Source organism: Bos taurus, chromosome 3, assembly GCF_002263795.3.
Source record: "Bos taurus isolate L1 Dominette 01449 registration number 42190680 breed Hereford chromosome 3, ARS-UCD2.0, whole genome shotgun sequence".
In the NCBI taxonomy this organism is placed as follows: domain Eukaryota; kingdom Metazoa; phylum Chordata; class Mammalia; order Artiodactyla; family Bovidae; genus Bos; species Bos taurus.
This window is the reverse complement of record NC_037330.1, coordinates 22,402,310-22,428,188: the sequence shown is the minus strand read 5'-3', so window position 1 is coordinate 22,428,188 and position 25,879 is coordinate 22,402,310. Positions and strand designations below refer to the sequence as shown.

The 25,879-nt window shown below is 40.2% G+C and overlaps 1 protein-coding gene across 6 annotated transcripts in view; it reads left to right on the top strand.

Moving 5' to 3' along the window:
- The window catches only part of CHD1L (chromodomain helicase DNA binding protein 1 like), a 64,539-nt gene that overhangs the window by 18,209 nt on the left and 20,451 nt on the right, over window positions 1–25,879 (top strand). For 3 of the 6 annotated variants that reach the window (XR_009493792.1, NM_001037820.1, XM_024989367.2), the window contains 13 exon segments: window positions 47–159; window positions 2,760–2,866; window positions 3,433–3,547; window positions 4,140–4,171; window positions 8,887–8,968; window positions 11,999–12,161; window positions 13,471–13,626; window positions 14,268–14,360; window positions 17,246–17,342; window positions 19,972–20,045; window positions 20,316–20,426; window positions 23,540–23,654; window positions 24,274–24,427. Coding sequence is in view for 5 of the 6 variants with exons in the window: in NM_001037820.1 (NP_001032909.1) it covers window positions 47–159; window positions 2,760–2,866; window positions 3,433–3,547; window positions 4,140–4,171; window positions 8,887–8,968; window positions 11,999–12,161; window positions 13,471–13,626; window positions 14,268–14,360; window positions 17,246–17,342; window positions 19,972–20,045; window positions 20,316–20,426; window positions 23,540–23,654; window positions 24,274–24,427 (1,412 nt within the window). In the remaining variant the exon portion in view is untranslated. 6 annotated transcript variants of the gene reach the window in all.

The window sequence follows — 25,879 nt, the reverse complement described above, 5'->3', positions numbered from 1 at the left end:
ATGTCTACTCTTCTGACTTGCTGTTTGTTTGTTTTTTTATTTCTAGGGATCCATCTACGCCCTTATCAGCTGCAGGGAGTCAACTGGCTAGCCCAGTGCTTCCACTGTCAGAATGGCTGCATCCTGGGGGATGAGATGGGCTTGGGTAAGACCTGCCAGGTATGTTACTGTGGAGCGAGTACTGTTTACCTCTACTGGAATACCTCCTTACAACTCATTTCTGTTTTTAGCTGCCAACTATTGGGATGTATTTTTATACTAGGAGGTATACAGGTATTTTTATACCTGAGCTTTTGTTACGAGATCATGACCTTGGACTTGGCTTTTCTCATTATGGGGGTGGTTTTGAACTGTCACTACCTTTGTTTTAATCTAACCCTTGACATATAGAATTACAATTAATGGGCAGGATTTTCTATATAAAGCAAATATACCTGTCCCAGGGATCAAATTGGCTCTTCCCTCTTTAGTAATACTTTACTAGTTAACTGGATCACTTTTAATATTAGTCTCCCTCAGTGGATGGTGGGGCTACTTTGCATTTCTCCGCCATGCTAGAGAATTACAGAGGAGGTACTCTGTTTGCTAAAATGACCTGGCCTTCCAGTGGTAGGAATCAGACCTACCTCCTTGGGTAGAATCAGACGTGACTTCCTTGGGCATGGATTACCAGGTTTTGTCTTGAGATTGATCCTGCCAGTAGGATAATCACCAGTACAGCTCATGTTGACAGAGGTCAGCGGTAGTCTTGGATTGATGGAAAGTCCAGACACAGATACCCCTTGGATTCATCACACAAGGTTTATTCCTCTGTAGTGTACCAAAGAAAGTCAGTGCAGTCAGGGGATACAGCAGAGGCAATTGAGTAGAAACCATGGAAGTATAAGTTTCTTGATTCCAAAGGTTTCATCATTGAACCCACAGAGTGAGTGAAGTTCCCATTAGTCCTTTTAGAAGGACTAACCTCTCCCCTTAAGTCTGACCTCACATAGTAAACATCAAGCTGGAGCAATTCTGCTCAGAGTCTAGTCTGACCATGTTGAAAGTGAAAGTGAATGTTGCTCAGTCATGTCCAACTCTTTGTGACCCCATGGACTATACAGTCCATGGAATTCTCCAGGCCAGAATACTGGAGTGGGTAGCCTTTCCCTTCTCCAAGGGATCTTCCCAAACCAGGGATCAAACCCAGGTCTCCCACATTGCAGGTGGATTATTTTCCAGCTGAGCCACAAGGGAAGCCCAAGAATACTGGAGTGGGTAGCCTATCTCTTCTCCAGCAGATCTTCCTGACCCAGGAATCGAACCAGTGTCTCCTGCGTTGCAGGTGGATTCTTTACCAACTGAGCTATCAAGGAAGCCCCTGACCATGTTGGCGATGCCTTAATCTAGATGTACCTCATCAGTCTTGGGGTTTTTCAGGATACAGTATGACTTCTGAGCATGGTTCCCCAAGGTAGCTATTTATCACTCTCAGATGTCTCAGGCAGTAATCCTGGTTCTAGTATATTCCTGAACTGAGAGCTATGGAACAAAGAGAAGTATCCCAGTGTTTCTGGGAGGCAGGCCAATGGACTCTTAGATTCAGGTACAGAGCCCTCTGTGTAGTCTCCTGTGCAGTATCCATTTATCATGGCAAGCTTTTAAAGAAACTCCTCTAATCAAAAATGTGTACAGCCAGGTCCTAAAATAGGCTATTAGGCTTTACAGAGATTTTCAATTTAGACCCTGACGTGAGTTTATGAGGCATTATTTTTTGTTTGTTTTCCTCACTGGAATGTGTGCCCCAGGAGAGCTAGGAGTTTTGTTTATTTTGTTAACTGTTCTACACCAGAGTTCAGAATAGAGCCCGGTAAACAGAGGGTACTCCATTAGTGCATGGGCTTCCCAGGTGGTGCTGGTGGTAATGCAATGCTTAGTCACTCAGTTGTGTTCAACTCTTTGCGAGCCCATGGACTGTAGCCCACCAGGCCTCCTCTGTCCATGGAATTCTCCAGGCAAGAATACTGGAGTGGGTTGCCATGCCATCCTCATGCTAGTGGTAAAGAACCTGCCTACCAGTGCAGGTAGACATAAAGAGATGTGGGTTCGATCCCTGGGATGGGAAGATCCCCTGGAGGAGGGCACAGAAGCTCACTCCAGTATTCCTGCCAGGAGAATCCCGTGGACAGAGAAGCCTGGCGGACTGCAGTCCCTGGGATTGCTGAGTTGGATAGACTGAAGCAGATTAGTGTGCAAGCATGCACGCATAAATCCATGTGGGGGGAAGTTAGGAAGGAAGGAAAACATCCTCCTTTAGGAGACCTGGCCAACAGCAGAGGCCAGCGTGTGGTTGGTCGTCCTCAGTCATATCTTGATTCTTCTTAGCATGTGTTTTTAGAGCATTCCTAACTTTGTGCCTCATTTGCCTTGTTTTCATTGATTTCTGCTGTCTGTCCCTGTTACTTTCCTTTGTATGAAAGGTTCAGTTACATAAATTTTGAGCACTATTGCTTGTTGACTGTTGATGTAATTGAGTACCGTCAATGTCTTCGGCAATTGTATCAAATCTTAACTGATTTCACTCTAGGATTGGATGACTCTCCTAATGTGTGCAAGATTGTACATTATTTTTTTGTAAAGCCAGTCTTGTTTAATAGATTGTGTTTATACTGTATTCTTTTTGATGCAATTATAGGTGTTCTCTGCAAGGCTGTGGGAACTTTATAATTATTTCTCATGCGGAAAGGTGATCAAAACTGCCTTCTTTTTCTGTGTTCCAGACTATTGCACTCTTCATTTATTTGGCAGGAAGATTAAATGATGAAGGACCATTTCTGATTCTTTGTCCCTTGTCTGTTTTGAGCAACTGGAAAGAAGAGATGGAGAGGTACAGAGGAGTAGATGTAGTTGAAAATTTTTTTTTACTTTTTTTTCTGGGTACTGTGTGAAATATGATAAAACAACATATTGTCCTAAGCAGTGAGTTTATTTTTTCCAGAAAACTCTGACCTGAGGCAGTGTAGAGAAAGAATGAGGATCAAGTGAGGGAGGGAGGGTCCAATGGATGTTTTTGTTGCCTTTTGGCAATTTGAAGGTCAGTACTCGTTTTTAGTAAATTTTGCTGAACTGAGGAAGAAACCATCCTTTTCATAGTGATACAGTGACATTTCATAGGAAGTAATGAATGTGGGAAAATATTTTTCTTTTAAGAATTAACACAAGGTCCTTTTACATGTTCATCTGACCCTTCTACCTCTTCACATGGGGACTTAGTCACCCTTAGGTTTGTCCATTACTCTAGTTGAGGTTTCAGGGTCTCAGGACTCGTTCTGGCTGCAAAGCATCCTGAGGTCTGTACATCTGCAATCCTTCCATGAAATGTCATTTTCCAGACATGCACCCCTTGTCCATGGCTCTGTGTTTGTGTTCATTTACCTCTTTTCTTGGATTCAGATTTGCTCCAGGTCTTTCCTGTGTAACATATGCAGGTGACAAGGACAAGAGAGCCTGCCTACAGCAAGACCTGAAGCAGGAGTCACGTTTTCATGTGCTGCTAACTACCTATGAGGTATCTGTTTGTTTTTCTATAGCCAGAACTCTTAACCTGGGACCTTAGAAGTTGTAGAATCCTCTGGAATTATATTTAGTTTTTTTGAGGGCTCATGTTATTCTAGGAGGAAAGTCTGAGGAAAGTCTGTTTTCGTTTGATTCTCACAGAGGTCCTGTGAGCAAAGGGAGTGAAAAACTATTGTTAGTTCGATATCTCTCCCTCTTTCTTGGTGGATCAAGGGGGAGGGCTTCCCAAGGAGGCAGCACTTGAGCTGTCTTTTGGGCAATGAGTAGAAGAAGGTAGGATGGGCTGAGGCATCATCTGTTAATAGAGGATGGGAAAGGAAGATGAAGATACTTAGTTCTCGTCTCTGTTCTCGTTCTTCAAGCTAAGAATGTCCAGACTCCTGTAAGCAAGCCCTTCCACGCGTTCATGCCTCCCTTTGTCTGTAAGATGCTGCCATCCAGAGGTTATGCTCGGAACTCTTGTACATAGTCAATGAATGAGACAGCTAAATCCAATAGTTTAGGAGAGTTAATAAAAGACTAGCTTAGTAATGTCAGAAGTATATCAATATCAGCCTTTACAATGTGTTTTCCTTAATTTTCAGATTTGCTTGAAAGATGCATCTTTTCTAAAGTCGTGAGTATGTTGCACTACTTCAGAAGTTGTCCTGAATGTGTCATGAGAGTAATGTCTTTCCTTCACATTTTTTCCCCTGGTTTGTCATCTGTGAGCCTTACCGGGTGTGTGGCATGGCAGGAGTCTTACAGTCCAAGCCCATACTCTTTACTGTGTCTACGTAGATTCCCTGACTTAACCTCTGTGAACTTCAGCTTCTTTATCTGTAAAATGAGGACAGCTGCTGTGAGGATTAAGTGAGATAAGCTGTATGTGGTGGGTGGTTAGTAGATACCAGATTCTTTACATCACAGCTTGTATAGATGCCTGTCAGGACTGCTGTGTGGAAATTCTACTACAACATAGGGGAATTATTTGAGCTTTTTTCTGGAAAAATCCTAAAATAGCCATCAGTGCTATAAAGTTAACTTTTTATTTTTTAAATAATTTTATTTATTATTTTGGCTGTGCCTCGTCTTCATTGCTGCACAGGCTTTTTCTTTTCTCTAGTTGTGACAAATAGAAGCTACTCTCTAGTTGCGGTGCACAGACTTCTCACCTGGTGGCCTCTTGTTGTGGAGCACGGGCTCAAGAGCTGTGGCGCACGGGCTTAGTTGCTCTGCAGCATGTGGGACCTTCCTGGCCAGGGATCAGACCTGTGTCCCCTTCATTGGCAGGTGGATTCTTTACCACTGAGCCATCAGGAAAGCCCTAAAATTAGCTTTTTAGAGAGGGATTTTTAAGTAAATTTCTTTCCAGTTATTGGCTTACAGGTCTCAAATCAGCTCATAAAGTACAGGCAACTTAGGTGTAACTCTTATACTACCTGGTACTTATACAGTGGTAGGGATGCTGTGTTGCAGTATGTGGTTAAGCCAACACTTACCTTATAAATTAAACAAGAGCTCAGTTTTGGGTGAATAAGAAGATATATTGACAGTTTCATTCTCATAGCATGTGTACTTATGGTTAGGTGGGGTTTGTTTCTTTAATATTCAGGACCTTTACAGAGTGCTTTATCAATAATATAAATGTTATTTCATACCCAGACTCTTCTGAGTTGGATTTTTATTTTCATCTTATTTTGAAACACTAAAGACTCAGTCACAGATTTCATGACTTCCATGTAGTGTTTTGTTTCATTCATGTTTCATTTAAATACGCATATTACTTTACTTTTCTTAAAAAAAGGATACGCTTTCCCTCTCACTTCTTTTTTATTGTCAACATCCAACTTAATATGTATTAAAGATCTCTTCTCTGGAAAGACATTGTTCTGGGAGTTACCAGCAACACCAGGAAAGTAAACCATACGGTGACCCCAAGCGAACATAAAACTCCAGTAGAGTTATTAAGAGGTATAGATATCCATAATATCCATAATATTAGGCAATATATGGAAAGTCTCAAAAGGCAAGAAGATTAGGACATAGATGTTATTGGGTACTTTCCATAAATTATCCTATTGAATCAGCATGAAAACCTTAATAAGTAGGTATCGTCATCCATTTTATAGATGAGAATGGTAAGAGATGAGGTGTGACCCATCCCAGGGCACATTGCTAGTAAATGGCAAAGCAAACCTCCAAACTCACTTTGTTGTAGAGCTTTTTAAAAGAGAACTTTCCGAAGTATTTAAATGCACTGGAGTTTAACATTTTCAGTAGAAATATAATCTTTCTATATGAGATTATTATCTTAAATCCATTCGAAGTGAATTCAAGAAACTAAGTAGTAAAGGGACATTTATAATGTTTACTCATTATGACCCCTAAGAACACAGTTATGTTCTTTTGATGTATTTGGCAGGGTTATACTTTGTATGACTGTACTGCATACTGAGAACAGCCTGAAAGTGTAATGCAATCTCAGCCCTAAAGAGGCTTATTAGGGAGGGTTGAGACTGTGCATGTAACAATATGAAAAATAGGAAAGTTTTTTGATAATAAACATAAAATCTTTGGATCAAGAGGATTAGAAACTACTTTTCCCACTCTCCATTCAGTCCTGGAATTCCCTCCACCCCTTCCTCTCCAGGGAGCATCCCTTGGCATGTCCTTTAGAGAGTAATTTGACGACCTTCTGTTACTGAGCCCAAATTCACCTCCTTATAGTCTGATTCATTAAACATGCTTTTTACTGGTTGCTTTTATATGTAAAAACCTGAATATTGAGACTTCCTTGGTGGTCCAGTGGTTAAGAACAACCCATGCCTCCATTGCAGGGCCATGGGTTTGATCCCTGGTTGGGGAACTGAGATCTCACATGCCACACTGTGTGGCAAAATGAATTAAAAGAATAGAAATTAAAGAAAAAAAATCTGAGTATACAGCTCTTAATACCATAATAATACTGTAATGATCTTAACAGATTAATACCTAATCTATGTTGAATGGTCATTTAAACAGGAGCCAGGCACTGTCCTGTAGCCCCTTGAAAAGGGCTCACACCCTTGTCATGCTGTGACCAGCGTCCAAGATCAGCTGGACTCTTACTCCTCATGATCCTTCAGTGCAACTCCTGCTACCCGGCAGGAGTGACCCTGATTCCTGCATCCTCTCTTGGACCCAGTTCTTCCCTCTACCTGCACCACTCAGTAGGTGAATGGGCCTAAGTGTCTGTCTCTGTACCCATTTTCTGGATTTTCTCTGTGGCCTCAGAGGAAGAAGGCTTCCTCCTCTTTTAAGGTCAACCTCTGCTCAAGATCTTCCTCTAATATTTGAGGGATTTTAATTTCCATATATCTTTCCAGTGTTCTGCTTTACTTGTACGTACATTTAGTTGTTTTTAATATGTAAGTATGTATGTATTTTTGATCGTGTCAGGGTCTTGGTTGCAGCCCTCTGGATCTCTCATTGTGGTGTGCTGGTGCATGGGCTTATTGTTGCGATGTGCAGGCTTCTCTCTAGGTGTGGCTCACAGGCTTCAGAGCGTGTAGGCTCTAATTTGTGGCCCTTGGGGTCTCTATTTGAGATGCACAGGCTCAGTAGTTGTGGACCATGGACTTAGTTGTCCTGCAGCATGTGGGATCTTAGTTCCCCGCCCAGGGGTTAAACCTGCATTGGAAGCTGGATTCTTAACCACTGAAACACTAGGGGAAGTCCTGTACATTTAGTTTTTTAAGTATAAGAATAATGTAATGGGATTACAGAATGTTTACAAATGAGATAAGAGCCTCATAACTTCCACTTTATTATCTTTTGCATGGTTTTTATTATATATATATTATATAAATATATAATATTTATATATTTTTTAGTTATATAGGCCTTTTAAATTATAACATATTTATCATTTAAAATGCTGTGTTTCATCACCCATTATTGGACCTATTATTATTTTCAGGTTTTTTGCTGTTTTAAATAATGTAGCTTTGAACATAGTAATACATACATATTTTAAATTTTTTTGTGGGCTAAACAGCTTCCCAGGAGTATATACAGAGGATATCTTCTTGGGAATTTGTGGTCATAACTATTATGCTACCAAAGGGCACTGGCATAGCCACCAGTGACTTCTACATTAACAGTGCCAGTGATGTATCTTCTTGTTGTAACATTTGATCTGTTCACCACATCCCCATTTTTTATAATTTATTTATTTATTGGTTGCACTGGGTATTCCTTGCTGCTGCTAAGTTGCTAAGTCACGTCAGTCGTGGCCGACTCTGTGCGACCCCATAGACAGCAGCCCACTGGGCTCCCCCATCCCTGGGATTCTCCAGGCAAGAACACTGGAGTGAGTTGCCATTTCCTTCTCCAGTGAATGAAAGTGAAAAGTGAAAGTGAAGTCGCTTAGTCGTGTCTGACTCTTCACGACCGCATGGACTGTAGCCTACCAGGCTCCTCTGTCCGTGGGATTTCCCAGGCAAGAGTACTGGAGTGCAGTGCCATTGCCTTCTCTGATTCCTTGCTGCTTGACAGCTTTCTCTAGTAGCAGCGAGCAGGAGCTACTCTTCAGTGCAGGGCACAGGCTTCTCATTGCAGTGGCTTCTCTTGTTGCAGAGCACAGGCTCTAGGCACATGGACTTCAGAAATTGTGACTTGTGCGCACTAGAGTGTGGGCTCAATAGTTGTGGTGCAGGAGCTTAGTTGTTCTGCAGCATATGGGATCTTCCCAGACCAGGGATTGAACCTGCGTTCCCTGCATTGGCAGGCAGATTCTTTTCCACTGTACCACCTGGGAAGTCTGCCATGTCCCCATTTTAAAATCACACTTTTTTTTTAGCTAACGTGACATCATTGTGTCTTGATTTTTCTTCTGGGTCTGTATCTTAGTTCTGCCTCATACTAACTTTATGACCTTAACTGAGCTTTAGTATCAGTCTTTTTTATTAGTATTTTTTATATTAGTAAAAAGGGCACAATAATGTCTACTCATTTTATTTTTTGGGGTTAAATAACATACCTAAAGCTCCAAACTTTAGGTATGTTAAAGTGGCACATAGTAAATGGTCGTGTTTCCTTCTGCTTTCTGTCTCCAGCGCCTCTTTTCTACCTTCAATGCATAGAACTTTTCCATCTCAGAAAATAAATTCCCTTAATTTTACTACATTATCCAGATATTGCCTGATGTACTTGGTCGGCTCTTGGAGAAGGCAATTTGGGTGTGTTTCTAACAGAATGGGCTTGATATTGGTCTTCCCAGAAAGAGTCTTAGTTTTGTAGTAAGACTTTTGGCTGTGAGATATGTGTGTGAGTTATATAAAACTGAAAACATGGATGTTCCCCTTACAGCTTCCCTTGGAGTGTTCTTGTTGTGGATGAAGCTCACAGGTTGAAAAACCAAAGCTCCTTGCTGCATAAGACTCTTTCAGAGGTAAACTCATAGGATGCTTTTAGTTTGTATATCACTCCCTTTTAAAAAATGTTAATATTAGTTTGGTCCTGTATAGAGCCAATTAAATTGACACATTTTTTTCAGTGAGATTTCTGCAGGGTTCAGTGAACATTTTATGGTGACAGAAGTAATGCTTAACATGTCCTAGTTTCTCTTGTCTTTTACATAGGAGATAATGTTTATTAAAAATCTGGTTGTCAAATGAATAGGACTCTACCCCAGGATAATACGTTGTATTTTTGGAAATGCTTCAACTGTCTTTTTGATTTTCAGTTTCTTTAAAAATAATCTTAATGTAGTTTTTCTGTCTGCAATAACAAACATATCTGACATATTTATTGTACCACTCCCCCATTTACCTGTTTAAAAAATTTGACAATTCAGAGTCATGAACAGACTAATTTCATGCCATTGAATATTCCCTTCAGTCTCACCTGTCTCTGTCATACTTTTTTGAGTATGAAACCTTTGATCTTACTCCATTCAGTTCTCTGGCATCATTCTGGCAAAGCAGATGAGAAATGTCATTGTAGCCTTACATTTGCCCTCTTTTCTGAGGAACCAGTTGAAGAGCTTATGAGTATGAAGTGTCCTTCTTGTTGTTGACCTAGTGAAGACTTATTAATTCCTGTGACCTGGTGTGCAAATTTCTGGGATTGTCATTGACTTTTGGTCCCTTTTCCTATAATAGATCAATTAATGAATTTAGAGGTCATTTGGAGGAAAGTCTTAGATCTGAATTCTTTATTTACTGGTTAAAAGTTAACAGTTTTTAGTGTTTAAATGCAGATATGGCCACTATTATTATTATTACCCCGATCTCAAAGATTGCTGTCCCCTAGTAGGGCCCCCTCTGCTCTGTGGTGTCCTTTGCCTTCTTTTTAAGGACTCTTTAATACTGTCTCTTTTCCAAAAGATTGTCATATCCAGCACCTAAGAGACTCTAAGATACTGCTTCATCAGCTGCTATGCCAGTTTATTGATTTATAGTGGGAAAAGAGAAGCAGGAAAGGAAGTAAACACAGTAAAGGAAGCCTGTGTTTGGAGTGGGGAAGCTAAAGTCTGTTGCTGGCTCCAGAGCCTTTTCTTCTTATTGGTAAGGAAACAGGCTCAGAGGAGATTGTTTTATGTTTTCTGAGTATTCCTTTTTAGGTGAGGTTTGAACTGCAGACAGCTAGTTGGTCAGGAAAAAAACACATTTATTGATTGGGCTGAGAGGCGGGGAGAAGGGTACTGCCTTTTATTTTCTCCTCTTCCAAATACTGTTTTCAGCTTGTTTGTAAAATTTGGAAGAAACCTAAATGTCAATGTAGGAATTGATTATACTGTACAATTTGTGGTATACCCAAACAGTATATTTACAGAGTAAGGCTGCCGTGAAAAATTATGTAGAAGAATATTTAATAATGTAGGAAATATTTGCAAAATATTTTATACAAAAAAGTTTCCAAAATTTTAAATATAAGCAGAGATTGTCTCTAGGCTTCTTTTTCCCGATTATAACTTTTGATGCTGAATGAACACTGCTTTGAATTAAAATGTTAATCCATGTGATAGTGTAATTTCATTTTAGTGATTGACAACCTTGGTTATCCTTGTTGACTTCATATTTTTTGGCCATTTTAGTTCTTTGAGCATATTGTAAAAATGTGATTTGGTTATTGGAAACATTCGTTGTTAACCATTTCCCATACTTGAAATATTGTGAATACGTTGCACTATAAGCAGCACGAGTGGGTGGGCATTGATTAGACAATTTAAAAAGAAACAAACCAAGTGAAAGTGCTCCCCCAAAAGATTTTGAAAACAGTTTTCATTGATTGTATCATTTCATTTATCACCTTTGATATCTTCTTATGACCCCCTCCCAAATCAAATTATAGAAACACAAGAGGAAAAGTAAAAGCCACCAATAATCCTATTCCACTGTGTACGTTAACATTTGGTATATATGCTGCCACGTTCTTTACAGCGCATGTGTACACCCAAACCTAAATGTATATATGTGTGCATGCTAAGTTGTTTCAGTCGTGTCTGACTCTTTGCGACCCCATGGACTGTAGCCCTCCAGACTCCTCTGTCCATGAGAGTCTCCAGGCAAGAATACTGGAATGGGTTGCCATTTCCTTCTCCAATATTGTTAAAAAAATAAAAATATATTAAATACCAGAATTCAGTGTGTGTATGTATATATATATATATATATATATATGCATATATACATACATAATGTATTTCCATGTTTTATATATATATATATATATATATATACACATACACATACATATACATATATATATATATATATACACACATATACATATATACACGTACAGCATATAGCTTTCTCTTTGTACTGTATTATTTAACTCAAGTAGTATAAGGTCTTTTTATGTTAGCTAAGAGATTGTCCTTTGCTTGACCTAACAACTGTTGTTACTGTTTTTCCTAACCTTTTACTTCATTAGTCTGTTATTCATGGGGTTCTTATTCCTCTGCTTAAAATTGAACAAGTGTCTTTCCATTTTGGGTGGTATATAGTCCAGAAACGTCCAGAATTCTTGTTGTCTTACATTGGCTACACGTGTTAAGTTTTACGAAAGGATGTTTTTAAAAAATATATCTTCTTTCTTATAGTGGTGGGTCCTGCTGCTGTAGTTTTGGGCTTCTCAAACTGCATGAGTATATGCTGTGTGCTTGAATTTCCACATAGGTTGCATAACAGTAACCATTTTGAATACTCATCGATACTTTAGGGTTCACAAAGTGATTTTACTTTATAAATGGTATCTCCGTCACAAGATTATTATCCCCTTCTTATAGTTGAAACTGAAGAGGTATTATTTCCTACATCAAACAGTTATATACATTTAGAATCTGAGCTTTCTGATTTCATGTCCCTGAATTCATTTCATTGAATCATGCCTCTCTGTGTTAAGGTTGTGATGGGTCACTCAGTCTTGCTTTCCAGCGTTACAGATTTTCATTTTATTCATTTGTATATTTGAGTTCTCAGTTGTCTTCAGCCTCCTGTTGACTGGAACACCCATCCAGAACAGCCTCCAGGAGCTCTACTCACTCCTCAGTTTTGTGGAGCCTGATCTCTTTTCCAAGGAGCAGGTGGAAGATTTTGTTCAGCGTTACCAGGACATTGAGAAAGAGTCTGAGTCAGGCAAGTTCCCTTCTTACAAGTCATGCCCAAGAGGTCTGGGCCCAGCAACTTCCCTAGGGCATAAGGGTTACAGATAGAAAAGAAGGAGAATCTATAACCAGAGAACCCCTTCTGAGGAAGTAAAGAGCCTCACAAAGATAAGGTGCTGTCAGAGCCCTCCTGTTGTTCCCAGTGCCTGCTGTTCATGATTCTCGTATTTGTTTGTCATGTGACTCTATAATTGTGCTTATTTGGGTCATTATCAGAAGAAATAGTGTCTGCTGGTTTGCAGACTTTTTTTTCCAACGTGTAATTTCTGTGAGGACTTGGATAACTTCCTATGGTACTTCTTGAGGCAGAGAAATATGTGGGTGCCGTAGTCTGAAACTGTCATTCAGGGCTCCATAGCACTAGTGTTTCTTTTAACACTTTTATCAGTACATAAGAACCAAAAGTCTGGGCCGGATGGTGTTGGAAGTAAAGGAGGAAGCCATTCTGGTTTGTACAATGGTCATTTGTAGTTTTCTTCTCATACCTTTGCTCCTCTGCCTCTTAAAATTGTCTGTCTATGTGATATTATCCCAGGCTCATTATTCAAAATAATTGATAGGCATGCCAACTAGTGGGTCTGTATGTACTAGCTGAGGAGGAGTTGGAAAGGCTTCTCACAGCAGAAATCTCCATTCCACAGATTGAATTTTACCTGGGGAACCTGCTCGGATTGTTCCCATGTTTAAGGTTGCTATATAAAATATTCCAAGTCAAGTATTACACAGGACATACTGATCTTTAACAAATTATTTGTTCATCAAATTCAAATTTAACTTTTATTTTTATTTTTTGTTTCTGGCAATCCTGCATGCAGTGTAATTCCAGTTTAGGCTAGTTTTTAAAAGTTTCTGACAGCTCAGGAAGGAAAAAGGGTATGGAAGTCAAAGAACTAAGTGTGAGTACTAGCACCTTTATCAACCAGCTGTGTGACTTTGGATAAGGGATTTGACTTCTCTGAACTTCACTTAGTTTTACAAATAGGGACAATGTTACCACCTTGCCTACATTTCTGAGCTGTTATGCTGATCAAATGCAAAAGTATCCTGGAAAAAGAATAGTTCTATGCAAATGAGATTATTAGAAAGAAACAGAAGAAGTTGGAAAGAAGAATCCAAGGAAGGACGAAATACTGTGAAGAATTACCTTGCTGGCCTAGAAGGCAGAATTGGTATGAAAATGAGAAACAAAAGTAAACTGTTGTATGTTCTCTAATAGTTCATTGCCTTGGTTTTGCTTTTGTCCCACTCTAATTGTGTGTGTTTTTTCTTTCCTTGTACAGCAAGTGAACTATACAAACTCTTGCAGCCATTTCTGCTGAGACGAGTAAAGGCTGAGGTAGCCACAGAGCTTCCCAGGAAGACGGAAGTAGTGATATACCATGGCATGTCAGCACTGCAGAAAAAATACTACAAGGCCATTTTGATGAAAGACCTAGGTAATCAGAGGGTACTTGTCCATTTAGAAACTAATGAGAATGTGATTTTCATGCACTTTATAATCACACTCAGTTTGTATAGCAAGAAAATGGGATGGGATTTTTTATTCTGAGTAGTAGTCAGGTCAACTAGAGTGAAACTGGCAGAGTACCTTTGCCAGTCAAAGTATAACTCTGACTTTGTTGTTTGTTGACTTTGTGAGATTTCCTCCCCATCCCCCCACTCCTGATTTTCCTTAAGGGCTTCCCCTGGTGGCTCAGATGATAGAGTCTACCTGCAATGCAGGAAACCCGGGTTCGTTTCCAGGATTGGGAAGATCCCCTGGAGAAGCGAATGGCAACCCACTCCAGTATTCTTGCTGAGAGAGTTTCATGGTCAGAGGAGCTTGGCAGGCTACAATAGGGTCACAAAGAGTTGGACACGACTGAGCAGCTAACACTTTTACTTTTCCGTCTTAAAACAAGGTGATGGTTAAGAAAACTTCTTATCAGTGTGCTGTTCTTAATGCACTTCAGTGAAATTTGGGAGACATAGATTTGAAAGATACATTATTGAAATGAGTAAGGTTATGTATGGAAACTTGCAGGGTTTTTTGTTGTTGTTAAGTAATCCATCTCTCTCTCTCTCTTTAAAATTTCAGATGCATTTGAAAATGAGATGGCGAAGAAAGTTAAACTTCAGAATGTCCTGTCCCAGCTTCGGAAGTGTGTGGATCACCCATATTTGTTTGACGGTGAGGCAGTGCCCTTTTTTCTCAGCATTACTTTTTTTGTCATTTTATGGCCAACCTCATAGAAAAGTTCTTAAAAAGATTTGCCTATATTTACTATCTATTTTTCCCCATTTTCTCTTGTTAATTTTTTATGTTGATTATCTAATGTATTGTTCATATTCAGATTTCTTCAGTTTTAAACGTCCCTTATGACTTTTTCTTTTATCTTTTTAAAGTAAATTTATTTTTATTTTAGATACAATGGGAAAACACAGGAGAATTTTAATCAGGGGAGTGATAGGATCTGATCTGCATTTTGTTATAATTTTGAGCTATGGACACTTAAAAAGAAACAATAGCAAAAACAAAAACAAACACTACAACCCCAAAACCGCAGGCCCAGAAATGATAGCATATCCATTCCCCCGTCCCCTCCCAGCATGAACATCTCCTCCCTCTGCTGGAAGGAGAGCGACATGTTTATCCTCAAGGTCAGAAACTGGAGAATGAGAGAATTCTATGTAAGCTGACCTCGGTAGGAGTTGGATACGACTGAGCGGCTGAGCACATGAACAGACCTTGTTAAACATAATTTTCATTTTACTCAGCCTCCTCACATACTGTAGTTCCTTTTCCACAACTGCTTCTCTTTGTTCAGTATAATTGTTGTTCATTGTTCAGTCACTAAGTCGTATCCCATTCTTTGTGACCCTATGGACTGCCGCACTCCAGGCTTCCTGTACTTCACTCATGGAGTTTGCTCAAACTCATGTCCATTGAGTCAGTGATGCCATCCAACCATCTCCTTCTCTCTTGCCCCCTTTTCCTCCTGCCCTCAATCTTCCCCAGCATCAGGGTCTTTTCCAGTGAGTCAGCTCTTTGCATCAGGTGACCAAAGTATCGGAGCTTCAGCTTCAGCATCAGTCGTTCCAATGAATATTCAGGGTTGATTTCCTTTAGGATTGACTGTTTTGATCTCTTTGCAGTCCAAGGGACTCTTCCAAGAGTCTTCTCCAGCACCACAATTCAAAAGCATCAATTCTTTGGCTCTCAGCTTTCTTTATGGTCCAACTCTCACATCTGTACCTGACTATTGGAAAAACCATAGCTTTGACTATACGGACCTTTGTCGGCAAAGTGATGTCTCTACTTTTTAATATGCTGTCTAGCTTTGTCATAGCTTTTCTTCCAAGGAGCAAGTGTCTTTTAATTTTGTGGCTATAGGCACCATCCACGGTGATTTTGGAGCCCAAGAAAATAAAATCTGTCACTGTTTCCACTTTTTTCCCTTCTGTTTGCCATGAAGTGATAGGACCGGATGCGATGATCTTCATTTTTTTGAATGTTGAGTTTTAAGCCAGATTTTTCACTCTCCTCTTTCACTGTCATCCATAGGCTCTTTAGTTCCTCTTTATTTTCTGCCATTGGAGTGGTATCTGAATATCTGAGGTTGTTGATATTTCTCCTGGTGATCTTGATTTCATTATGGTAGAAAAACATTTTTAAATTTTGCCACTTTTCTGGGTCTTCATTTATTTTGGAGAGCTTCTTGTATCACATGAAGCTTATGGGAAATCATGTGAATACTTCTGTCCTGTGAATCTGCCTGTGTCCATCTTTGTTCTTTTCAAATTCAAGATCCAGTCAGAGATCTTACAGTGCATTTGTCATGTCTCTTTATTCTCCTATAATCTAGAAATGCTCCTCAGCTTTTTTTTTTTTTTTTTTTACTTTTTCATTAAATTGACAGTTTTAAAGAATCATGGCTCTATGTTTTATGGGATATCTCATAATCTGAATTTTTATGATTGCGTGTCCCTTTGTCTTGAACCCAGTCAGTGAACCTTTTTTGTCACCACCATTGCTAGTTTATCAGTGGTCTCTGTGTGGCTCAACTGATGGTTATCAGTTCACTTTTTTTTAATTCCATCTCTCAAAACCTTTGACACAGTTGATCACTTCTTGAAACACCTTTTTCCTTTGGCTTCTGGGACAATACTTTCTCTTGCTTTTCCATCTGCCTTATGTCTTCTCTGCCTCCTTTGCTGAGGGAATTTCATCTTATGGATGTCTGTAAATTTCCCTCTAAGTACTAATTTAGCTGCATTCTACACATGATATGTAGTGTTTTCATTTTCATTCAGATTTTTTTTTTTTTTTTAATTCACTCTGATGGGTAGCCTGTGGGACAGTTCCAGGCATTTTATGCTGTGAGGGCTCTAGTATTGACAGGATCAATGCAGAGGCTTTTCTGCAGTCATTTGAAGGAAGTTGTTGCCAAGTAGCCATATGAATTGTTTTAAAATGTCACAGGATCTTAATGAGGTGCATGTCAGAGCTTTTCTTTTATGCGAAGAGCTGTTGGGAACATGTAGATTTTAAAAGAAGCCTTCCAGTTTATTTTGTACCCTGCATGAGAATGACTAATTTATATCTAACCCTATGTCTTGATGTGTTTTCTAGAGTGAGAACCTGAAGGTTTCAGTTTTGGGTCTGTTTGGTCTTTAGCGTCTCCCTGTGCTTCAGTTTCAGCATGAGAATGACTAATTTATATCTAACTCTTTGTCTTGATTTGTTTTCTACAGTGAGAGCCTGAAGGTTTCAGTTTTGGGTCTGTTTGGTCTTTAGCATGTCCCTGTGCTTCACTTTCCCAAAGAGTAGATTTGTTCCTTGGGTAAACATTTCTTAGACATATTGGATGTGCCAGTCTCTGTGATTGATATTGGGTAGTGCTGATATCATAATATAAACAAATAATTATGAAATGCCTCAAAGAGATATGAGACTTGGGCTCATTATCAGTTAGAAGGATCTTGGCTTCTCTGTAGCCTCGCCATCAGCTTCTCCATTCAGAGTCTGCCCCAACTGGGAACACATTTACTGGGAGTGGGTTCTTTCTTTCCCAGGTGTGGAACCAGAGCCTTTTGAAATTGGAGACCACTTGATTGAGGCTAGTGGGAAACTTCACCTGCTGGATAAGCTGTTGGCATTCCTGTATTCCAAGTAGGTGATAGGTTCATATTTTCTATTCTGAGCTGGTGATTGTTGAAACCAGAATAATGTGCAACTCACTGATTTCTTGAGACTAATCCCAGTTCTCCTTTTTTCCAAGACCCTGATTCAGGTTCCACCTTTTCTGCAGCTATACCCTTCATCCCATGCCATCCCCTCTATGATCATCCTTTCCTTTCCTGAATTCCTATAGCACTTAGGATCCTAATCCAGCATTTGGCAGCATACTGCCTTAATCTGCTGTCTGGTTACTTGTTATATTAACCATGTCACTCTAGCTGTATTGTTTAGTTCAACAAAGACAAAGATACCATCAAACGTTTCTTTTTAAAAGGCCTGCTGGTGTACCTTGCTTTGAATTGGCACATATTAAGTACTTAGCAAATATTTACTCTTGTTAACTTGTGGGGCTTGATTTGAACTCAAGGAGAACTCGAGGACTCTTTCCCTGAGATGCAAGTTGGGTATTGGAAGAATTAAGCCACTTTTTTGGGGCCTGTAAAGATTTAGCTAAGTGTTCAGTGGCCTGGTGTCTGGCCTGTATCTGATCCTCTGGTTCTCGGAGGTACAGAGCAGTCTAGAAAAAAATCCATTTCCCAAGGATTTCTAAGTTGTCCCTTAGGGACAACTGACCCAGGAAGGCCTGAACCAACCTAAAACCTGAGATTTGGCAAAAGTGTCCAACATTAGGAATATGCAAGTCAAACAGCTGCATGCCTGATTGTATTTTATAGGCTATGATGTATCTCCTCTAAGTGTCCTAGTGTTGGGAGAAGGACACATAAACAGCTTCTCTTTGACCTTTTCATTTCACAGGTGATGAAACGGGCCCAGAGAGGCTTTGTGGCTTGTCTGAGGCCACCACAGCCAGCAAATGACAGAAATGGGATTAGATGAAGTTCTAATCTAATGGGATTACATGAGGATTAGATTTTAAGTTCAACACCTTTTCTACCAGTTTGAGGCTAGAGTCTTGAAGGAGTTTTTCATAATTGTTCATCTACACCTATCGCAAACTCAGATTAAATTAGTTTTCCTAATAGAATGTTGTTTAGACATGTTTAGAGAGTGCCATACAGTACTTCTTTGTTTATGCAAACTTAATAGCTGATAACCATGGGCTGTAGGTTTGAACTTTCTTTTTTCGACCATACCATGGAGCTTTTGGTTGAACCCAGCCCTTGGCAGTGAAAAGTGCAGAGCCCTAATAACTGGACCACCAGGGAATTCCCTTGAATTAGTCCTTGACCTAATCCATTTTGCCACCTCCTTTCTTTTCTCCTCTCCGTACATAAGTTTTCTTATGTATCATGTGGGATTTGAAATGCCACCTGCCTCTTCCTTCTCTAAAGTGATGCTTCTCAAAATTTTCAACCAATAAAGCTATAATTGAAAGGATAGTGACTTTCACCCCAAAGTAGAGAAGAGCTATTGATTGCCAACCACAAGCTCTTTAAGGTCATCAGTTTTTGTTTCATTTTTTGTACATTTGAATTTTGCATTTTTCTCTTCACATATCTTTTATTTTGCTGTTAAAACTGTATGTTTCTTTCCATTTAGTAATTGCCATCCTGGAAAGAAGCACTGTCAGGAGCCACGTTAGGCATTACTGACAAAATGGAGGCACGGCCCCAACCCCCTCTCCTCATTCCGCAGGCATGGACCCAGGATGAAGGAGTTAGCTCTTGTGATTCTGACTTGTTTCTTCCTTTCGTCAGTTGGGTTGGCTGGAAAGAATGTTAAGGTGCTTATTATTCTTGAGAGAAGCGTGAGACAGCACAAAGCCTTCTGCAGTTGTGCCCAGAAAATAATCTATAAAGTAACCATTGTCATTTGTTCAAGGATTTTTGCAAAGAATGTCCCAGGATGAGCACATAGGCCACAGCTTAAGGCCATGGGAAGGATTGTTACATGAGACCTGTTTGTGAGGGGAATGTTTATGGCAAAAGAAGTTTGCTGAGTTTAGGGTTTAGGAATAATTAAGAATAGTTAGAAGCCTTTTTAGGAGATAGTGAGCTTTTATGCGGCCCAGACATAAGCATGAGTTACAATGTAATGACAAGTAAACACCATTCTGAGAGAATTGCTGAAGCAGGAACTCTGTTTGAAGGGCAACAATGAGACAATAATCTGGGTGAGGGGGAACTGAAAATGTCAAACCTCTGACCTAATGCTTTTGAAAAAGTATAAAAGAGAACCTGATGCTTGAAGTAAACATGTAGTCCTGTACCTCCAGTCAGAGGCTACATCATTTCCCTCGGACACTGCTCATCCCTTCAGGCTGATGCCCTGGCTGTTGGAGCTGGAGTCCTGCAAAGCACCTTGGTTATCTAGGGCTTATTACGCCCTCTGGTGCATTGACGCAGACTCCTGGGAATATCCCAACACTTACAGCACCAGTGAGAAGTGCTGTAAGGACTCAGCTACTGATGCAGTTACATGCTTGTATAAAACATTTCACATTACTGAAGAAGGCTCTGTAAATGATTATGACATTTATGTTTCTACTTCAGGATTTCATTTCTTTGTAAACTTGTATTCTTCACTAAGTTTCACCTGCAGGAAATCCACCCTAAATACTATTGGAGTTGGCAGTTTTTCCTTTTCTTTTTCTTGCCAGAGGCCATCGAGTTTTACTTTTCTCTCAGATGACCCAGATGTTGGATATTCTCCAAGACTACCTGGATTATAGAGGTGACATCCCTTGGCCATTACATTAATCAAGACTTTTAGACTTAACAGTCCAGATGGGTCTGTGAAGAATTATCTGGGGTGTGGGGATGTTACAGAGAAAAACATTATTAAGAATATTATTCAGAATCAAAGGAAGATAGCTTACAGTAGGGGCATGACTGTATATGAGAGAGACAAAATTGGTGTTTGGTTTTGAGCAGACAGTGTTTTACTCCACAGTGAGTAATTGAAAATGGTTTCTATTTCTCTGTTTTCTCCCTCTGTGTGAAGGCTACAGCTATGAGCGTGTGGATGGTTCTGTAAGAGGAGAAGAGAGACACTTGGCCATTAAGAACTTTGGACAGCAGCCCATCTTTACTTTTCTCTTGAGTACCAGGGCAGGTAGGCCGCATCCCTGTTGATGAAAGCAGACAAATGAAAGGGTGAAACAGTACATTTAAATCCTAATCATTAGATTTTTCCTTAATTCACTGAAAGGTGAGGTTTTTACTGAGGAGTGTAAAAAAAAAGGAGTGGGGGGAATTGAGGTAGGTTACATCAGTTTATCACTGTCCTAGACTTCTAGCATGGTACTCGTTTCTGTCAAACTGATTTAAGCTTTCATCTCATCAGAGAAGTAAGGTTAAAACCTGGGGTTGTTGGAAAGTAATTCTGATCTCTTTTGACCATTGACCTGTGAACATCCTGAAAGAGTTCTGTAATTTTGTATAGAAATTTTAATTTTAGTCATGTTCAGTAGAGACAGCTCTCCTTCCCAACCATGAATTTGGGAAACAAGATAGCAGCCTGCCTACTAGTTGTCCTTCTGACAGGTAGCTCTGAAAGTGTTGTGAAAGCTTAATAAAAAATCTGCTTTTAAAAAGTGTGATTGTTAGGAAATTTCCAGCTCTTCAGAATTAATTGTAACATTGTCTGTATATGACTTAAGTCATAAATATTTTATATGACATTTGTAGTGCCATACCACTTATGGAGTGCTTTCATTTACTTAAATGATGTCAGCTCTTGGAGATGAAATTATTCTCATGTCACGGAACAAGCAGACCTTAAATTAATTTTGAATTCACAGAATCTTAAGTTTCTTTTTTTTCTCTCAGTCTCTTTTTTTTGGTAGACCTAAATCTTGATGGAATAGAATTAGGAGCTCTAAAGGGATGTATATCCTCTATTGTAAAGAGAGATCAGTATATTTATGAAAAGAGAGTTCAGTCTTATTTAGTAAGCATTTATTAAGTCCCTGGTACTATAGGGTATTAAAAAGTAGTGTTGAATGTAATCGTTGACCATAAGGAGATTGTTTTACCTGTGTATGTCTCATCTCTGTATTAAAGAGAGATAATGAAATTCATTTGGTCCTGCTCGCTTCTAAGATCATAGACTGCACCCTTGATCTCAGCCACTTATTCATGTCACAGTTGTCTTAGGGTAGTCTTAGGAGAGACTGATTAGGTAACCTGATAATAAGTGGCTGAGATCGAGGGTGCAGTCTGTGTGATCTTAGAAGGAGATCCAATCAGTCCATGCTAAAGAAAATCAGTCCTGAATATTCATTGGAAGGACTGATGCTGAAGCTGAAACTCCAATACTTTGGCCATCTGATGTGAAGAACTGACTCATTAGAAAAGACCCTGATCCTGGGAAAGATTGAAGGCAGGAGGAGAAGCGGATGATGGAGGATGAGATGGCTGGATGTCATCAGTGACTCAATGGACATGAGTTTGAGTAGACTCCGGGAGTTGGCAATGGACAGGGAGGCCTGGCGTGCTGCACTCCATGGGGTCGCAAAGAGTCGGACACAACTGAGCGACTGAACTGAACTGAACTGATGCCTTACTGATTTCAACACCGTCATACTCAGCAGCATTGTTTGAAACATCTGAAATTAGGAAGAAAGATCTCTGCTTTTCAACTAATCTCCTTGGAGTTCTTGGAATTAGAACAGAGGGATCTCATAGGAGCCAAAGCAGTCCTGAGCCTTTTCCAAACACCAGCTGTCCTGTTTGCTGTCACATTTTAGTTGTTGATTTGCATCATTATCATTTATTCAAGTTTCTCTCCAACTTTCAGGTATTTCTTATTGAGTCATATTGCCACCAGGTGGCAGTGAGAGCTCATGAATATGTCTCAGACAAGTCTGGCTATAGCTTATTTATAAAATATCATCCTTTAATGAAGAAGAGCTGAACTTAACAGTAACCCAAGAAGAAGAAGAAAATTTTTATGAAAAAAACATTTCATAAAAAAATTAAAACACTTCAATGAAATAAGTGCCTGAAAGTATTATGGAATAGTGGGTAAAAAACATAGGCTCTGAAGCCAGACCATGTGGTACTGAATCTGGCTCCTTTCGCTTCCAGTCATCCCTCAACCTCTCCGTGCTTCCATGCAACGTCTATAAAACGAGTACCCGTGATTGTTGCGAGGATTGTAGGAGTTAATATATGTAAAGCACTTTAGAATGGTGCCTGCAGAGAGTAAAGCATAGCACCTGGGTAGCTGTTGTTGTTATTCAGTATATTAGCATCTCTCGGTAATCAGTCTTTATTATCTGTTTATTCCAACTTTAATTTTATATAAAGGCTTTAATTAGAATGTTCCTGCCTGACTTAAGATCTAGCTTGGAGGCAGTAGCCCATCTCAGAAGTTGGTCCTTAGTTCTGGCTCCTGGAACAAGCCATTTCAGGCTTGCTTGTTTCAGCAACGAGCTGTAATGACCCTGGCAAGAGGGAGTCTATTTTGTGCTTGTTTCCACATTAATCAAAGAGAAGGCTGTAATTTGCCTTCATAGTTCTTCTCATTAATTCCCGTAGTCCAAGGAGCCTCCACAGCCCTCTTCCTAAAGAAAGACTGGAAAGTTGTCCCAGGGAGTGTTTTTGTCCTTTGGTTGGTTTTGTTACCTTCTCCTTAATTAATGTGGACAAGTAACAGAAGAGAATACTAAAGTCTTCTCCAATCAGAGGGAGATAGCCCCCTGCTCCGCTTGGGGGTGTAATACATGGCATCTCCTCTTCTCATTAACTTGTGTCGGAGCCCATGCTGCCTGGTTGTACCTTGCAGTGGACATTAGGAGGTCTTCTCTTGATGGTGCCCACAGCAGACCTCGCTCAAATTTAAAACTGTTTCTGAAAGAGCATGTTTCCTTTTCCACAGACTATTCTAAACGAAGTTCAATGAAGATTTTTAAACTGGAGAGATTTAAAATGGATTCAGGGCGCTAACTTAAGTACCTACTTTTGCTTCTTACCTCGCTCCACTCACTTCCGTTACTTGCAGTTGTTAAACTTGCCCGAGTCAGGCAGCAAAAGCCCATGTAGGACTTTTAACCACTACAAAGCTCTGTCTAGAGTTGAGGATGGGGGTGTCAGTTTGAAGGATGAAGCCAGTCATTTTGGCTGCTTTCAATTTATCAGTCTGAACGCTGTGGCCTTGTGTCATCTTAGTTTGGTCCTTAGCCCTTGTACTTCTGCCAACATTCTTTTTTGTATTGTTTTCAGGTGGAGTTGGCATGAACTTAACAGCAGCAGATACTGTTATTTTTTTTGACAGTGATTTCAATCCTCAGAATGACTTACAAGCAGCTGCCCGGGCTCACCGAATTGGCCAGAACAAGTGAGAGATTTAAGCATAGCTCTGGTTCCACTTCCTTGGCTCTTCAGTAGTTCTGGGTTCAGGGGGAAGGTGAAGAATGTGGGCTGGTGACAGTTCTAGACTGGGCGGTGAGACCAGTTGGTTTTAGCCCATTTCTGTTGCTGACTCCAGAGTAGTACTGGGCTGGGACTTGCTTTGGTAAAAAGAGCAAAGTCAAATTGTGAAAGGACTAGGAGGGACTCTGAGAAGTTATTTAACATCCTTCCTGAGTTAAGGTGTGATTCAGTTTAAAAATGAAGTTATGGGTTTATGGACCTAAGATAAAAAGATAAGTCTTACTCTCTGACCTGGTGATGATTTAGATCTAACAGAGGTTTTCCTCTACCACGGATAAGGAACCCCAATCATGACCACCTCGTCATCCCTCCCTTGACTCTTTTGGAAAGGTTCAGTGAGCATTAGAGGCCAGATTCTCTCTAACAAATAACTCAGGTTCACATACAGCAATCCCCTGTTAGTTGTACCCTGAAGCTGGCATTTTAGGTTTGTTTCCTTTTTTGCGTCTTGACCTGGCATGCTTGTGTGCTTCTTTGCGGACCCTTCTATTTTAGCACATTAGTTTTCTGTGATTTCTCTACAGGTCTGTTAAAGTTATTCGGCTGATTGGACGAGACACTGTGGAAGAGATTGTCTATAGGAAAGCGGCCTCCAAGCTGCAGCTCACCAACACGATCATAGAAGGAGGCCATTTCACTCTGGGAGCCCAGAAACCTGCTGCGGATGCTGACCTCCAGGTAAGATACACTGTTCTTCACTTTTGTTTTTTGTTTTTTTTTTTTTAACTTATTTATTTGGCCTTGCTGGGTCTTGTTTGCAGCATGTGGAATTTTTAGTTGCAGCGTGTGGGACCTAGTTCCCTGACCAGGGATCAAACCTGGGGCCCTTGCACTGGAAACATGGAGTCTTAGCCCCTGGATCACCAGGGAAGTCCCTGTTCTTCATATTAGAAGATGTCATGGTTTTAGTCAGTGGTTCCATCAGTGAGAAAGTAGATGAATTAACCACCCACTCTCTCCTGCTACACATTTGTTCCCTAGCCAGATTCCTTCCTGCCATAGGAAGATCCCCTGGAGGAGGAAATGACAACCCTCTGCAGTATTCTTGCTTGGGAAATTCCATGAACAGAGGAACCTGGCGAGCTGTAGTCAATGGGGTCACAGAGTCAGACCCAACTGAGCATGCATGCACATAATATATATACTACATGCAGGCTGCTATGGGAGTGAAAATGAATATGATAAATAAAGGCAGCAGAATACAGAATAAGGATGGACTGTAATGGCACCCCACTCCAGTACTTTTGCCTAGAAAATCCCATGGACGGAGGAGCCTGGTGGGCTGCAGTCCATGGGGTCGCTAAGAGTCGGACACGACTGAAGTGACTTAGCAGTAGCAGTGGATCCCTTTTACTTGGATTCAGATCCAAGCCTTGTCTCTTACTGGCTGTATTGCTTTGAGCAGATAGCTTAACCTTTGCTTTCTGAAAATGAGGATACCACAGGTTCCATCAGGGGGCCTTAAGAGAATTAGGTAAAATAAACAACTCAGCATAATAATGATTTATCTTGTACCTCCATCTTAACCCCAGACCCTTTGATCAGTGCTTTGCATCACCTTCTTCACACTCAGAGGAGGGTAGACAAGATCAGGAATTCAGAATTATGCCGTAGGAAAAACAGATGAAAGAACTAGAGTTAATTGCTTAAAGGAGGAGACACCAGCTAGGAAGCAGATGCAGGCTTGGAAGATGTTAGAGAAAACTCTTCTGGGAGAGGACTTGGAGATATTCTGTAGCAGCCCTTGGGTTTAAATTAGAACCCATATTATCATATAGACCAGGTCCTCCCATTTGACCCAGGGATGAGGGGCTAGAAGCAGAGAGACTGTCTTCTAGGATGCTGGAAAGATCCAGGCATGAAGTGAGTTATAAACCTCTGACATAGGCAGTAACAATGGAAGGGTCTGGAACATTACAGAAGAAGAAATGACAGGAGCTGCTGCTTAGAGGTGGGGAGCTAGGGAGAATAGAAAATGTAAAGATGTCTATAAGGTCTTCAGCCTGGATAATGAGGAGGATAGAAATTAGGAAGCAAGAAGTTTAGGTAGAGATTTAGGAAGAGGAAGATAATTTAGGCTTTAGTCAACAGAGTTTGCAGTAAAAACGTATTAAAAAAAATACTGTTAGA